Source organism: Scomber japonicus, chromosome 24, assembly GCF_027409825.1.
Source record: "Scomber japonicus isolate fScoJap1 chromosome 24, fScoJap1.pri, whole genome shotgun sequence".
NCBI lineage: Eukaryota > Metazoa > Chordata > Actinopteri > Scombriformes > Scombridae > Scomber > Scomber japonicus.
Window position 1 is genome coordinate 10,034,194 of NC_070601.1, and position 17,830 is coordinate 10,052,023.

The following is a 17,830-nucleotide window of genomic DNA, read 5'->3' on the forward strand; positions in this document are numbered from 1 at the left end:
TGCTGCATAATGACAACACTAGCATGTGATTTTCAGCTGATGCACAACATTCTGCAACTGTCCCGAAACATCCTCGCCCTCACTTCAAACTGGGAAACAATGTAAGCCGAGGATTGGAGAGGCTGACTGATTTAAATGTTAAAACGCTGCCAGTTAAACAAAATAAATGAACACAATCTGTTGCTTAAGATACTCAGAGGTGTGGATGCAGACGGCCTTTATTACGCAGATGAGAAAGAGTGATGTTTACTTTCGGGGCCTTGTGGAAGAAGAATTCCTGCAATCCAAGCATCCCAGGACAAACAAGCTAAAAATATATATCTATCTATCTCACCTTTATCCCACTCTCACCCTCCCTGTGTGTCTCTCCTCCTCTCCCTCTCCCTCTCCTAATCTCAGGCGTGTCAGCAGCAGTGCTACTCCTCCATCTGTGGGATTACAGCTGGTGAAACAAAGGCACTTAATTACTGCTGAGGCAACACAGTCTTACGTGTGTCTCTGTATGTGTGTGTGTGAATGCGGGTTAGATGCTGGGGGAAGAAAGCTAACTATTGTTTCTAAATTACCTGGTCTCTGTCCTTTGCACTGTTTGTGTGCACTTACATTATCGCTAATTGTGCTGTACTGTAATAGCCAGTGTTGGCCTAGAAGTGTAGCAGAGAAGGACTGATCACAGTATAGGAGCTGAAAAGGAGGATACAGTCGGGGAGCCGGGGTACATTTAAACAACTTGTTCTTCCCCACTGTTTATCATTGATTTCTGTTATCTATTACCAGCCCAAATGTAAGCAAAAAGCCTCTGGCCATCATTTCATAATGGATTTTCAGTGTTTCCCGGTGTCCTGGAGCCTCGCCGCTTCAAACAGATCCATTAGTCCAGACTGATCCATTAGTGCCCCAAAAAACAAAACAAGATCCTTAAGAGGGAGCATTCTCCTTGTTTGAGGATGAAGGGAAGCCCTGTCCATGTGCAATCAGCGACTTGCTGCTCTACCGGGTACTGGGATCACTGGGTCTGCCCGACCCATCGGCGTCTCATAGCTGAGGGCTTTCACCAAAGTGCCCCCCCCACCCCCCCCAAGGCTCTTTGATAGCATGAACCATAACCAGCTGTTAGTGCTCCCAGAAAAAAGAAACTCATTTGGAGAAAACTGAGAAAGGAGAAAAAGAAAGAAGGCCTCCTCTTTTTTTATATATATATGGTGACATCCTAGAAAAAAGGTATTCAGGGGTTAAATGGAAAATGTCAAGGTTAAGTGAAGATGTAGAGAGAGAGAGAGCAAAGAGAAGAAGGATGAGGTTGAAAAGAGGACATTTTTGTGTTAGGCCTTTTTTTGAAATGTGGAGGTGAGGTGAGTTTGTGGAAGCGATCATAGCAGGATCAGTTCCAGTAGGTGTCGAAACCGAGAAAAATGCTCTTATTTGGATATTTATAGCCACACATGTGAATATCTGTAAACAAAACAACCGAGCCAGAGGATGAGGATGAGTCGTGCATATTTCTCAACAATGCACATGACATAGCATTAACGGGAGGATGTACAGTAAAAAGGCAACACGGCACGGATACAGGCGGGCGAGGGAGAAAGAGAAGAGCGAGTGCCTTTCCACCCCCCACCCGCCCTCACCCCACCCTCACCCCTCCTCCCTTCGCTGGTCAGCAGGGATACAACAGGTTCTTCAGCTATGCTCTAAGGGGATTACACATATCACAGGCTTCATGTCAGAAAAATTAGTGTCAGTTTCTCACAGTGGCTCTCCTCCTCTCGTGCTGAGAAGGACAATCGGATGAACGGGTGGGGGGTGGGGGTGGGGGGGGGCTTTGTTACAGTTTCTCCTTTAAAAGAGATCCTTCCGATAGATGCTACCATTCAAATTTAAGCTGTATTAACAAAGTACTTGCTACAATAGCGGCCTATGTGGATAATTGATGACATGCCTGTGTCTTCTAGGGTTTTTTTTAGTTTATTTCTCTGACCTACAGGGTGACACTGACTCCACAGCCATCACACATAGCCACTGCCTGTTTAAATTATTTATTTATTTAAGCTGTTTATTTTCTGTGATCATCTTTCTTTCTACTTCTTCTTTCTCTTACGGCTCTTTTTTTTTCTTTTTTTCCTGTGGATTGTAGTCTGCCAATACTGCCAATCACACAGCCATTGATCAAGTGTCTGAGCACCACGTTACCATCAGAAAGTCATCACGAGGGCTCACATATGTAGAGGCCGCACAGCTTCTCGTTGCCGCTGGTGATGAAGAGGGGCTTAATGGAGAAACGCATGCACATGCACATCCCAGATCCCCTAGATTCTGCACGTTGTAATTCATCAATACTGTCTCTGGGTTTTAAGTGTCAACGTGGGTAGAAAAATCAGTGGCTCATTTCGAGTGTATCCGTCTTAGATAAGCACCAGGCCACAAGCTTTCTCTAGTATGGGCGACTGGAACCACAGGAGTGTGATATGAAAGGAGCATTTCCAGTCGCCTTCGTGAGGACATTTACAGCTCCTCTTGTCGGCCGCAGCCTATAGGCAGCCGCTCTCTGTCTCCAGCAGGCCACCGAGGATAGAGCACCCATTGAGGGTAAAATGCAAATGATACAGTGGTGAACAGAGGGGCCCACAACTGAAGCGCTATTCTGCCGAAGGGGTGGAAGACTGGCCCTCTGTGTCTGTGCCACCCACAGACACACAACAGTCATCACTCTGACCATTCAGGCCAAGCTGATGAAGGAGGTGGGGAGGGTGGGGGGGCGGGGTGGTTCTGCCAGTGATGAAGATGGCAGAGGATGTTAATGCCAGTTATACATGGACCATTTGGGCCAGTGTTCCTTGTGAATGTGTCATATTCTGAGGGGAGTAATTATGTCTCTCAGACTGCAGGCAGGGTGGTAGTTTCATAATGACTCTTGACTGTAGTTGCAGTAGTGATTATCATAGGAATGCAGCAGGGGGAATGCTCTTGATTTTACCTTCTGTACCATCTTTCTTGCGTTAAGGGAAATAACAGCTGAGGGGGGGCAACTATAGTAAATTAGACACTCACAGGGCACAGCTGACTCATAGGAGATATTCCTTCCTTGCCCATCTGTATCTGCTTAATATTATGAACATATTCATTCTTAAAATGTGGTCTGTTGACAGTGGAAAGACATCCAGACATCCAAAGCTGACATTGGAAACATTATTAAAGGTGAACAGAACAACAACAAGGAAGTGAGTCACTGGCAGTTAAAGATGTACGTCGTCTGTTGTCTCTTTAGTCTTTTTCTTCTGTGTATCTGTGGGCCTAGTTGAGAGTGTTGCAATGTGATAATTATGTAGTACCCTCCTCAACACCCCTGCCACTGTGTTTGGGTGAATAGGTTTTTTTTTTTTTATGTTCCCATGCCAGTGTGTTGACTGTGGTAAATGTTTACTTAGTTTTTTGTTTTTCTTCTTCTTGTCTCTGACTCCCTCTGTCCTTTCACTTAAGGTTTGTCAGCTGAACATAGTGTGCTTGTGTCTGATTTGGAGCAGGCTCAGTGGAATGCTGAGAAAAAAAACAACTTTCCTTCTTTTCTGTTCCGGGCATGATAAGAAAAAAGAATCAGTTAAGGGCTGCAGCAAATTAATATTTTAATTCAAGGTTAATCTCTAGGTGTTTTTTTAAATTAATATATTCATTGTTTTGTTATTAAATAGACTACCTTTCTTTTTTTCCCTTTTTTTTTGTTCTGACCAACAGCCAAAAATGCAAAAATACAAAAATCCGAACAGAAAACCAGCAAATCCTCCCATTTGAGAGGCTTCCACTTGCAAATATTTGGCATTTTACTGATTATTAATCCCTTTTATATGAAAATAAGCACAAGGATAAACTATTAAAACTACAAGGCTGTAAAGATTTAGTGCATGTAAACTCTTCATCGCCTGAAACTTTTTTTTTCTCCCAGAGTGAATTTCCAAAAGTAATTAATGGACCCTAATTACAAGAATTAAAACAATTGAAGAAGCCTCAGTGGGAGAAATGAGTGTAATACTAATCTGTTTATGAAATTAGCTGCCTTTATCCTCATCCCCCCTTGGATCAACCCTAATGTGGAGCACATTTTTATTGACATTACTACAGCATGGAAACTTGGCAAACAATAAGCAGTGTCTTGTTGGCGATGGCTGTGGGGATTTGAAGAATCTACCGGCACTAAAGTCTCATTTTATCATCTCATGGTGGACAGAGGATCTATTTCAGGTGAAGACAACTGATGGTTTATCTTTGATCTCTCCGTCATTGTTGTTTGTTTTTTTCACCGCGACGCAAGGAGGTAATTATACAATCTGAATCAAAGCAGTTATTAGTGTATCCCAAAGCATGGATCATAGCATTTCATACACACACACACAAGGGCAACGGTGCAGCCTACAATGAGAGGTTGCCATGTGAGCGACCCCGCTGAAAGGTATAATTTCACCGTGTAGCTATGGCTACACACCGGCGGCTGGCGCGTGAATCAGGTGCCTTGGTGCTTTCAAAGATCCTTTTCATAGACGGCTGCTTGGAGGCAATGCCCTGCGATGAATGGATTTCTGCTCCGCTCCGTGTGGGTGGCTTAGACAGAAGGCACAGTGCGCTCACTCACTCAGTGTGTGTGTGTGTGTGTGTGTGTCTTTCTGTGTGGGTGTTTGTGTGTTTTCATGTGTCTGCCACCCCCTCAAAAAAAAAAAAGATAAGGGTCTGAAACCAGATGATGGCGCAGCATTGTGATCAGCCAAGAGTGCTGCTGCTGCTTTTGAGCACCGTCATCGTCATCGTCTGCAGACCACCTCACTGTTGATCCATAACTCTATGAGCCATGAGCTCTTTTTATATGTGATGCAGTGCTCCCTTCCGACAGCGCTTACCTCATCTTATGTGCTTTGAATCCCCAAGTGTGGCAGGGAAGTAGTGTCTCCGACTGCAGCCTCCTGTTGATGATCATTAGTATTAACTGCACACTCCAGATGTACTGTAGTTGCTATGTATAGTCTATATCACTATTACTATTCAGTTCTTGCAGTTGGCCTCACCATGTTTTATTAAAGTGAGAATTATTTATTACTACTGCCACAAAGCAGATGTTAGATGTTCACCCTAATCAGACAGACGTGATGTGGGTGAAAGCTTTTTAACTGCTGTGCACAGTACCAATAAATTAACACCTCCCTGAGTTTAATGAATGCATCATTATACGTGTGTGCATGGGTTTACGTTCTTATCAACGTTTGTTACTGGATGACAGTTGTGGATGCCTGGATGTCTTCTCCAGGATGAGATTATCCCAGAATTCAGCCCTGGACTACCTGACCTCATATCTGGAGTCTGAATGCAGCTAAAACAAGCTGATCCTCTCCTCTCCTTTTGTGTGCAGCCGAGTGTTTTAACACCCCCAAAAGGATATCAGCCTTCTCGATATCATTTAACCATATTTATAGAAAATCCACTATTAGGCACTGAGACTCCTGGGAGTCTGAGATAGTAAAAGACGCCGTAAGTAACAATGCATGTGAAAAATGAGTCATTTTTACATGTCACATCAACATTAGCGCAATGTCTTTATTTATTTCAGTGAGACCACTGTGTTGGCCAATCAGATCCGTCCAGGTAGAACAGTAATGTGAAGGGCATATTCCTACTCTTTACCTGGCAATAATCCAGATGGAGGCTAAAATGATTGTTGCCATGATTAAGTGGTTTTAGGAAACAGGATTGGAGTGCTGTGGTGTCTAAAACTCTTCTTGTGTGTACCTGTAGCAACCATTGACTGATTAACCCCTTCATTTCCACTGTAGTGTATCACCTCTACTCTTATAAATAGATGATGACTCAGGCTTTCAAATTTAACATCAGAAAATTAAATATGACTCTGCAACAAACAACACAAACTGTAGTAAGAGGACATACTTCCCTACTTTCACCAGTCCACATACTCTCTCTATGAGGTTTACTGGTAATTCAATTCACTGCACATAATGAACTTTCATATGACTGAATGCTGCATTGAATTATTTCACTGTTTTAAAGTAGTGTTGGAATTTCCATTTCCGTGACGGCTTTAGTGAAGGTGCTTCATTTTCATCTGCTTCTTCCACCTTCTAGCGAGACAAAAAGGAGGGCCGAAGGCAAATCACACCTAATTTATGCAAAGACCGGGCACAATGTCGAGATAAATTATGAGTACATCAGTGAGAAAAAAGGCTCTCAAACAAAGTTTGACAGGATGAAAGGAGAAGGTTTTATGAGTCCAAGGCCTGCACTTAGTGTGACAGCACTTGTGCGTTATAAAACACTCTCCCAAGTAGTTTCTCTACCATTTACCTCATCACTTTAAAAAGGCAGTAATGATGAGCAATTGCAAAAAGCGTGTGTCACTAACAGGGCATAGATGAACTCAATTTGGAGGAAAAAATGGAGGTAATGGCTTCACTTTAAGTTCACATAATGGACAAAAGTGAGCGGCAAGGGTCCGCGGTGTGAGTTTGCTCGCGTCGTAGTGCGCGTGCGTCTTTATTTGTGTCCGTCTGTGATCTCTGCGGGGTGCGATGATGATGCTGCGCTTCCCTGCAGACTCAGTTTCGGGATACTGTCCAGAGCTCAGCTTCAGCACCAGCTATCTCTTTCTCACACACACACACAGAGTCACACACACACACACACACACACACACACAGAGTCACACACACACACAGAGTCACACCCGCCCACGCAGTTTCTCTTGCACACATACACACACACACGCACTGTTACACCTGCCTACACAGTCTCTCTCCTGTGGATTGCAGATACACAGGACACACACACACACACACACACACACACACACACACACCTTTGCATTTGCATGTGTCTGTGTCAGTCCATAAGGCTCCAATTAGTTTAGACACCTCTAAGATGTTTGGTTGTGGGGTTCAGCGCTAACATTATCCCTCTGGTCTGGACACACAAACACAGAGCGGTGTTTGTGCATGGATCTACATGCATGCATGATTGTGTCCAGTGAGTGTGGGCAGAAGCTTGTTGTTGTGGAGCGTGTGATTTAGTATGCATATGTGTGGGCAGGTGCGATTTGGTGCATGTGAACCATAAAGGAGGGGAGGTATCAGTGGCTCGCTGCAGCTTGAGAGCCAGGGTGTGGAGGTCAGTCCCCCCTTCTGACTCGTGACTCTCATCATTACAGAGCTGCTCCAGGGTCTCTGTGAATGTCAAACCTGCTATCTGACACCTGCCCTGCCAGCATATGCATTAGACAAGGGTACGCACAGAAAAACAGCCTAATTCATATTCTTATATTCATCTTCTTCTTATTAATGTCAAAAACAAAAAAATGACAAAGAAGCCTACAATGTCTACAGACTTCATTTCCTTTGTGGCAGCTTCAAATCAGTTGAAATAAAGGCAATTGTAACAATACCAGTTGAGTGTTTGATGTTCTGTAGGGTGTCTTTAATATCTGTCAGGAAGAAAAGCCAGCTTTTTATTAGTTTTTCCTTTGATGAGACTTGAAGATTATTGGTTGTTTACACTAGGAGCCGGGCTTATACCTTGAGCCGTGCTTTATTAAAAGTTCTCTGTTTGCCTGCCCACCCTAAAATAGTTAAAAAACAAAACACTCGATGTGTCTGTGTAGAATTTAACAGGTTGAGTAGCGACTTCAGCTCCCTGTAGCGTTGAGTGACACTCTGGGCTTTTAAGCCTTTGTGTTAACAGAAATAATCCATAATATGCTTTTATTCATTTGCATCATCACCCCTGGGATGTGTTCCAGTTATGTACTTTACTTATAATAGTAAGAACAAGAATAATGTAACATTTTATTGATTTTTTTTTGGTCTCACTTCAGCAAGCGAAAAAAAATATATATATATCAGAAAGTAACCCTTAAAGCTGCAGTTGGTAAGTCATATTTGCTAAGACTGTCACTATGTAAAGACAGCATCACATGAAACTAGTAATCTGAAAAAAAAAACAAAAAAAAAAAACAGGCTCATTTAGCCCCACCTACTGCTCCTACTGCAAATTGCCAGAATCCACCGCGACCGGACTAAAAGAACCAATCAGAGCGAGGATTGTGTCTGATGGAGTGTCTGACAGCTGTCAATCACTGCTCACGCACACAGCCCCCTCCCCCTTCCTCCTCAGCTCGGTCAAGCTCATATCTCTGAGAGCGGCTTCAGGAGCATAGAGAAAGTAATGGCGCAGCAACAAGAATATAAAGACACAGAAAAGCATTAGAGCAACATTTAGTCATATAAAAAACAAAAATTGAAGACAAGGTATATAGTTGCAGTGGTAACAGATTGCTCTCACAGCAGATACAGTGTATTGATCTGTCATGGCAAAAAATTAAAAGGTGCAATTAATACCATTAACGATGGAGACTCCCAGTTAACCATGCATGCCAGGCAGCATGCACAGTACCAGGACCCTGAGACACACAATGGTTATTAATGTCATTAATTACGCCGTGCCTCTCCTGCTATCATAAGGAAAACATCAGAACACATTTAAGATCATCAGGAGACTCATTAGCGCAGCATGCCAGCTACAAATGCATCTTCACTAATAAAAAAAAGAATATGGATACATTATCAATACGTCTATCCAGTCTCACTCTTCTGTTTCATGGCCCGTTTCTCACAAATCACCACTCGGCTCGCCTCTCGTGGGTCTGTCAAATATGCTACAGGTCATTGCACCCTCCAGACGGTTACACAAGATATATACATAGCTCTGTCTGGTCACTTGTCGTTCAGTTGGTGGAATGGGTGTTTGAGTTTCAGCGCTCAAGTAATTAAAGTCATCCTGTCGCCGGGTGGACATGAGGCAGAGCTGTCATATTTCCTGAAGAGAGGAAACGAGTGAAATCATTGCGTAGTGATGCTAATCAGGCCAATGTGTTGTGGCTCTTATGTGTCACAGAGTGAAGGCGTGTTTGTACAAGGCAGCAGACCGTCTCATACTAGACTGATTCTAATTCTGCTTCACTTTTCTCTACCCCTCCAAGCCATGTCATGTCATACCCACTCCTCTTCTATTGTCTTGGCCTTTCCCTGTTATCTCCTCTTTTCCCTCTCTCCACTAAATCACATCTCTTCTCTCTGCCCACATCTTTTCCTACACTCCGGTTCCTCTCTGGTCTCTTTTTTACCCACCACTGTGTTCTCTACCCTTCAGTTTGTCACTCCCTCCTGACCTCGCTCCTGTCTTCCACCCACTCGCCCTGCAATAAGTGCCGCGATGAGGATCCATATTGGATTATTGCATTTGCCATTAGCCTCCGGGTTGACAGTGTAATTGCCTTTATCCACCAGGGTCTCTGTAAGCCTGACCCTGCCGACCCTGCAACCCTGCACCCATTTGCATTTCCACAGAGGATTCTGGATGACCTGTCCGTCAGAAAGCTACAGAGATTTAGTGTTGATGGCGAGATCGCAAACTGCTGCTAGAATCATACTGTATGAGCCCTAGTTTTTGTCTACCGTTGCCTCCCTCATTTCCACATCTGTACTGAATACCAGCTTGTCAGTGTGCTAAGGGTGCAAAGCAGGATGAGAGTTAAGAGGCTTGCAAGTCAGAAACTGGTGATCATCTTTCATAATAATGTTTCTACTCAGCCGAGAGCTACCTGCTACACCCACTGGATAAGCAGCACAAATGGTCTTCAGCACACAGCTCTCATAATTTTATGTTTCTCGCCCTCTGTCTATGAATATGTATGCTGCCTTAAGCACTTGATACCAAGTCTGCGTCATAATCAATGCCCACTTATCTGTCATGTCCTCAGGCACACACATGCAACCTGTTTACAGTTAGGTTGATTTGTTTTTGAGCTCCTTCTGTTGATCAGAGACGTCCAGTTCTCCAGAAAAGACTATTAATGACCCCTGTTTGTCTCTCTCCTTCTCTCTCACCTCTCTCTCTCTCTCTCTCTGTCTATCTCTCTCTCTCTCTCCCACATCGACTTTGATTCACCTCTCAGGGCCGCTGCACGCGAGAGAACTGCAAATACCTCCACCCGCCCGCTCACCTGAAGACCCAGCTGGAGATCAACGGCAGAAATAACCTGATCCAGCAGAAGACGGCAGCCGCCATGTTGGCCCAACAGATGCAGTTTATGATCCCCGGCACCACCATGCAACCTGTGGTTAGTGCCCGACTCGCCGCTGTGGGATTTGACTCGCTGTGCCGAGCATGACTCACTATGAAAATAACAGTGAATTGTGTTGTGCTGCACAGAAAAGCAGTTTTTGTTCTGTTAAAAGACCTTTACAAATTACTTCAGCCATGCTAGTGAAGTCAGTATTTTGCATGTCGAATCTCATGTTTACATATCGTTGGTTTACTTAGTGTCATAGTCTTGGCACTAGCTTTAACTGACAACCAGGGCATGACTCACTGAGAAAATATCCGTTACAGTACACTGATATAGTCGTCTGTGGCATACATTTCTGTTATCTGTCCTATTCTCAGGGTAGAAATATTGCAGATTTGTTCTCTAAATTGTTGTTGATGCCCTTGAGCGACGCACACATCTCCCTAACTCTTCTCTCAGAGTCGCTCAGCAGTCAGCGGTAGAGTATGGGCTGGGCAGCTGCCAGGTGTGAACGTGTTTAACTGTATCAATGTAAAGCTGGGCGTAGCTGAAAAAGAACATGCACACTCAGCAAGTCTTGGCGATATATATATATATCTTTAGAGAGAGAGAGAGGTTGAAAAAAACCCCTCCTCTCTTGTGTCTACCCTCACTTACCTCTCTCCCGACTTTTTCTCTCAATCTTCGCTGTTCCCTCTACCTGTCACAGCCTCTCCCCCTTCTTTATCACCCACCACTCTGCACAGCTGTGCCCTTCGTTCATTTGTCTCTTGTGTCTCTTTCCTCTTAACTTCCTTCCCTCTTTTCTGTCTCTATGCCCTCTTTCTGCCTCTTGCCCTCCACATCCATCTGTCCCTCCTTACATCCATCATTTCTTTCTATTTTATCACCAAGAGTTTTTTTTTTTAAGAATGTAAACTGAAACTAGCAAAGAAAAGAGTAGCCATGACAACATTAGAGGAGGGATTTAAATAAGTGTTTTGTGTTTTTTCTCTTCATGTACAGCAGACGTTTCCAGTCAGCCAGGGCCTGGGTTCCAGTGCAGGTTTGAGTTACACACCCTACCTGACACCGATGTCCCACAGCATGGGACTGGTGCCCACAGACATCCTGCCCAGCACCCCAGTCATCGTACCCGGCAGCCCGCCCGTCTCCATGACCGCCGGCTCCTCCTCCAACCAGAAACTGCTGCGTACCGACAAGCTGGAGGTGACACAACCAATCACAGATCTTGCTCTCTCTCTTTACCCTCTCTCTCTCTCTCAAACAAGATGAGCATGACAGCTAATCATAGCTAATGTTCTCTTTTGGGTCGCGGAGTATAATTATGGCACCATCTTACTGTGATTATGGGTGTGAAAGAGATGCAATAGATACGTTGAGCTAATGAGTATCATTTATAGTTTCAGAGCATTTACAGGACGACCACATGGTTATTATGGTTCTGATATGATACAGAAACGTGTGTCGTCTGTTTTCTACATACTGTACCATGAATACAGAGAAAAAAACTAAATATAATACTACGAGCTCCCTGGTTACCACAGGAGTTGGTATGGCAACCAATAAGATAAATAGATAGATACAGTAGGTAGATAACCTTTGAATTTACTTTATGAATGCAACTACTTAAATTGCCTTCGAGCACCTGAAAGGATAATCAAGTTTCTGTTTCATGAGTTAATGACTTGAATAAGTACATTTTAAAGCAGCCTTCCAGTAAACCCAAATAAACAAATCAGTCTTTTAATAGCAGTAGTAGGTGTAAAGCCCTGTCTGGATACCCAAGTTCATTTTTAACTGGAGGCTGAAAGTTACATGTGACTCTCTTTTCATTTTTCATTTAATCAACAGTATCAGGCCCTGATAGTTTCATACTTCTCTGCATTATCCTTGAGCATAAGTTATGGAACATCTGTCACTGTTATTACTGACTGAATTAATTCAGGCTTGTATCAAAAAACATGATGTGTGGGGAAAAAAACAGATAGTGTGACATTACAGTGATTTAAATTGGAATGTGCTCAACATAAAGTGGTTTGCTAGACAGCCACAGTTAGCTTTGGATAATAAAAACAACTTCAGCTGTCTCCATCTGCCCCCTGGCAAACAACTCTGAATGAGAATAGCTTGGTAATTGTGAAAGAGTGCATAACAGGCTTTTTTTCCACTACATTTATAAAGATAAACAATAATCTCCCTAAGACCTGGAGGTGATGCGTAGGTGTGTGCCTGTATGTGTTTTTCTCCGGGAGTGCTATCACTTAGCAACTGAATGAAGTTAGCTCTAATGAAACAGTATCCCTCTGAGACACGTATGCACTCCCACGCAACGCCAGCATGTGTGCGCGCACGTGTGTATATATGCGTGCGCGCACCAACGCTTTTGCATATGTGTGTGTGCATGCTTGAATGTTATATGTGAAGTGTGTGTGGGCATGTATGTGTGTGTGTGTGTGTCGTCAGTCCCAGAGTGCAAGTCAAAAGCTGATCCCCCTGTGATTACAGCCAGGCTTCTTAACAGTTGAAGACTGGCTGGTTCAGTGATTCTACAATCATTTGGGTTTGGCACACATTGCACTTTTGTTAGAAGGTGTCGAGGCCTTTTCATGAGTCCAGAACTAATTTGTGGTCTTTCTCTTTTTAAAAGGTGATTGTAAGCGAGTTTTATGCACAGACACCTTATCACACGCATCTGGTGCTTTTTATCCAGAAAAGATTTACAGCAGAGTAAAGTCGAGCCTTCAAACGTACCTCCTCCTATTCTATGGATTAAAATAAGAAAAGCAGTGCTTTCATGTGTTTCTATTGATTTTTCTCTTCTGCTGCCTTCTGCTATTAATATCATGTAGTTTGTTTTTGTCCTGATATTCTGGAGGTTTCTTCACAATGTTTTGTTGTTCTCTATTGTAAATAAAGATTGGGACCAAATTAAAGACTTACGGTAATTCCCAGGAGATCAGCCCATGTATCAACAGATAGATAAAACACCCAACCTCCATACAGTATTTCACTGGTTGCTATGTTTTAGTCATGAACCACATCAATTCAACAGCAGCTACATAAATGAATCCCAAATGTACAATGTGTATTATGCTGTTTCTTGTGATAAGAGTGATTCTGACTAATATTGTATCCTGGGATGTACTGTAACTGAAGTCAAGTACTCACTATCTATTCATATTTCTGTGTTTGTATTTCTTTGTTTCCTCTTTTTTCATCCATACTCATCTGTTGTCATCTGCATCTGTCAACATCTGCGTGTCTTGGTGTATGTGTGTGTGTATGTGTTTGTTACTTCCACCTGACTGTCCTGCTCCCAGGTGTGCCGCGAGTTCCAGCGGGGCAACTGCGCTCGTGGCGAGACCGACTGCCGCTTTGCTCACCCGAGCGACAGCCCCATGATCGACACCAGTGACAACACGGTCACCGTCTGCATGGACTACATCAAGAGCCGCTGCTCCCGCGAGAAGTGCAAGTACTTCCACCCACCGGCCCACCTGCAGGCCAAGATTAAGGCCGCCCAACACCAGGCCAATCAGACAGCTGTGGCTGCGCAAGCCGCTGCCACAGCTGCAGCCATGGTGAGAGCACAGCACTACAGCCTACCTACTGTACCTCATGCTTACACAGTGGTAGAGCAGGAGATAAGCACATATTATTATACTTGTCCTTGTAGTAACCATATACATCTCACAAAGTTTCTCTCTATTTAAAGCACGTAAAAAAGCAAAAGCTTATAAGGTCTGGATGGGACAATAAAGCTATTTTATAGCACCTATATAGAGTATACCTTCAATCTTCCAATAAGAGCTTAGCCTTTTATTATAATAGCCAGGCAGGGTTTTATAAGGCACCAGATACAGTTATGATTGGAGTTTGTGGAAGAGCAAGTCAACACAATATATGCTGTATGATTCACGTCCTTGATAACATTTATATTAGAACAGAGGCTCTGCCCAGATACTGCTCCCTGTTCTTTATATTTTAGTGATACACTGTTATCACAATCCCTCTAAGTTCATGTTTGTCTGTTAAAAACTCTCTGATTAATACACGCAGGCTGAGCAAACACACATGACATTATTACAACACATCTTACACAATAAGTAAACACATGTTGTTGACGATGACACCCACAGTAACATGAAATGTGGAGCGCTGCTTTATTACTGTATCAAACATACCCACCTCTGCTGGTTGATTCTAGTAGATTCCAGTATACAGTTCGCTAACAATAGTCATCCCAAAGTGAGGCCATTGTATACAATAAACAGGGTTTAGTGAGAGCTAAATGCATCAGTATAATGCCGCAAGAACAATCTGTTATTATCTCACCGCAGTCTGCTTTTATTTTTCAATGCCCTTGGTTCATACAGAGACAATGTGCTGGCTCACCCCCCATCCCACTACACCCTGCTCTCAATGATAAGTGCGGCTCTCTGCAGATCAGTGCAAATTGAATCAAGGATGGATGAGAGCGTAGCATCACGGGTAGTGGTGGTGGTGGGGGGTTTTACCCTCCTCTGCCTTTAGTTGGAAAAATCCCCCCAACAGGCTGAGGAAGAGACAGACAGACAGGAAGGTAGACAGACAGATGGAAATGCAGGCAGATAGACAGTGAGAAGGGTCTGGCAGTGTGTCTTGGCTGCGCCCCGCCTTCCAATAGGCTCTGCGTGGCTTCGTTTGAATGGCCCTCTTGGCTGCTGCACTCGCACACCTTGTACTGCGCCAATGTGCTGACTGACTTTTTCCCTCCATGGCATGGGCATGCTTAACGCGTTGCACATACCTCTCTCATTGGCTGGCTCCATCGCTGCTTGCTCTCCCTGTCCTTCTTCCATAAATCCACAGCGTGGATGCAAAGGCGGCCGTGCATGCAGGTTAGTTTTCGTCTGTGCACATGATAGCAGTTGCATAAAAGCAAGAAAACCACAAGGAATTGGATTCATAAATAAAAGAGAGCCTGAGACCCTCAAGGCGCAATAACCTGATGTTGACCCCCTCAGCACTATTTTCTTAAAGGTATACTGAGTACCTTACTTCCTCATCAGGTACATGATGCATCCTCAAACAATCAGATTTATTTTATCTTCCTAGTGCATTTTTCTCACAGTCCTATGTCTCATACTTGTCCTGTGTTCCTCATTAAATCCCAGTTTATCAACTTTATGACCCATTTCCTAATTTACCATCAGCAGTTACAAGCTGTGCGAGAGGTGAGGAGGGTTAACCTTAGGACAATGAGTTGTTTAGTCAACACCTTTAATCCAATTTAGTTTTAGCCCCTAGCCTAAGCTGAGGCACTTTTATTGAAGCAGAGACCCATAAAACCTGTATTGCTGCACTGCTGCAAATAGGTAATATCATTATCCATAATTCACTTTTTCTTAATCTAAAGCAAATAGGCTAAAAATGTACTGTAGATAAGGTTACATGTTAACAGATACAGCTGCAAAAAGACAATCCTGTTATTGAGATTATGTTGTTTTATTGTGCCACATTATGTGTTGCTTGCCATGCTGTGATCTTCTTCCTCATTGCCAGTGGAATGCAGTCATATTTGCTTTTCATGTCACTTTAATAGACCATCTTCCATTTGAACTAACAACAATGTTTAAGTCTGTTAACACTATGGTGCATCAGCAATGCATTGCTGCTCTTTTAAAAAAAGAGGACATACTCCAATCTACTGATAGAAATATCCACATACATGAAGCAAGAGGCTTGTGCATGGACCCCTTTAGTGCTGTGCTCATCACATTCGTGTCATTTTTTTTTTCTTCCTCTCAGCAGTGACATCAAATGCAAGGAAGTTTTATGAAAGTGATAATTAGAATTACTTTACTTTACATACTACTATTAGATATATTAACACGTGTGATTTAATTTGCTCCTAGATTTTAAGATTTGTTTCTAGGAGGGATGTAAGAATAAACAGAGCTCCACATTCTGTGATTGAACTATAACTACGTCTCACATTGTGTCACCTCCCCGAGTTCATAGATCACACTAACAAGTCACATTCCCCCATGAGGCAAGATTACTTTGAGGATTTTTCACTTATTCCAAACACTAGATGTGAGTCGACATCACCACAAAAAAAAAAAAAAGGATGTGATCATTAAAATTCTTTTTGTTAGGATTGTTAGGTCCCGCCACGAGGATGTTAGTTAAAGTCCGCCCGCACAAGTACGTCCAGTTCTTGCTGCCAGTTGTGGGGGCAAATCATTTTAGGGGCTTCGACAAGAGCTCACTCACATCCCAGTCTGTCTTGAATTAAAGACTTTTCTTGTGGCCCTTTTTTTCCCTTCAAACAGGCCCAAAACCAGCTCACACCTTCTTTTTTTAAGAGGAGCGCTGTAATTATTGTGTGTGTAGGACTGTAGCATCCTACTTACTGTAGAAAACATCTGTTCAGATCACATTTATAATTCGAATCAGTTGTGTTTACTATACTGCATTTTTGTTCTTGCGTAGATGTTCAAGGATTGACTTGTTCAGAAATAGTTCACGTTACTACTAAATGCTTTTCCAGTAGTATTGAAGTACATCATAGAATCTTGCCTTTTTTTTAACCAAAGTTTAATGTAGATGCTTTTTTTTTGCTTTTGTACTAATTCAAAAAAAGTAGCAATGTTTCTTTAAAGTAAACAAAACAATTTTTGTTTATGTGCATGCCTATTGTTTTGTATGTGGTATACTTGCATTCAGATTATTTTTGTTTTTGTTTTTTTCCTTCTCACCTATCCACAATGCAATGCTGTCCCCCATGACGCACCTCTGCTTGCTGTTACCTGTATGTTAATACGCTTGAATCCCATTGGCCCACTGCCATCATGTGCTCGCTGCCTGCTAATTAAAGACTCAGTCGACTGCCAAAGCAATGAAGCGACCCCTCGAGGCAACTGTAGACCTGGTACTTTGACCTTTCACCTTTTGCTTTGCATGTAGCTTCTTTAATTGTACTGTAGCCACTCACAAAATTTAAGTTGGCTCTTTTGTTTTTTGTGAAACCCTGTAAGACACTTTAAAAGTATAAATATTTCATTTATGATCACCAGTGGCAATTCTAGTTTGTACTGTACATTTATTAAATGAACAACTTCAACGTAATGTTAAAATAATACCAGTTATCACGCTATTTTCTTAATGTTTTGTTGATGATTGCCTTGCTATGGTGTAGTTTCTCATTGTCCTTGTGATAGTTACAGCAAGTTTCCATTTTTTGTTGTGCTGTGCATAGCCAAATAACAGATTTACAAATATCAGTGATGACTTGTGAAGTATACAGTTCAAATATACTGTGCTTCTGTTGTGTGTGTGTGTCTGTGTGTGTGTGCGTGTTTCCGGTGGCCAGGCGTTCCCCCATGGCGTCCTCCAGCCCCTACCAAAGAGACAAGCACTTGAGAAGAGCAATGGAGCAAACTCCCTGTTCAACCCCAGTGTTTTGAACTACCAGCAGGCGCTGGCCAATGCACAGCTCCAGCAGCCCACTTTCTTTCCCGCAGGTAAGAGCTCCAAATCAATACAGGCGGCACACAGATGCAGATAGAAGCATTTTAAGGTATGCAGAGCCTGCACGCACACACAGAAACACTCAGTGAATGTGCCCTTCTAACCTTGGATCTATCAGAAATGTAGTAGAGTTTCTCACAGTAAAGGCAGAGCTCTTCTTATAATCAGTCATAGTTATCTGTTTTGCCCTATGCTTCCCTT

At 43.0% G+C, this 17,830-nt stretch overlaps 1 protein-coding gene across 6 annotated transcripts in view; it reads left to right on the top strand.

Annotated features, from left to right (window-relative positions):
• The window catches only part of mbnl2 (muscleblind-like splicing regulator 2), a 57,376-nt gene that overhangs the window by 29,126 nt on the left and 10,420 nt on the right, over positions 1-17,830 (top strand). For 4 of the 6 annotated variants that reach the window (XM_053314839.1, XM_053314836.1, XM_053314837.1 and 1 more), the window contains exons 3-7: positions 9,998-10,162; positions 11,117-11,320; positions 13,435-13,695; positions 16,977-17,030; positions 17,472-17,622. In XM_053314839.1, coding sequence (XP_053170814.1) covers positions 9,998-10,162; positions 11,117-11,320; positions 13,435-13,695; positions 16,977-17,030; positions 17,472-17,622 — 835 coding nt within the window. The remainder of the gene's footprint in view (positions 1-9,997; positions 10,163-11,116; positions 11,321-13,434; positions 13,696-16,976; positions 17,031-17,471; positions 17,623-17,830) is intronic. The other 2 variants (XM_053314840.1, XM_053314841.1) reach the window with 2 other exon arrangements.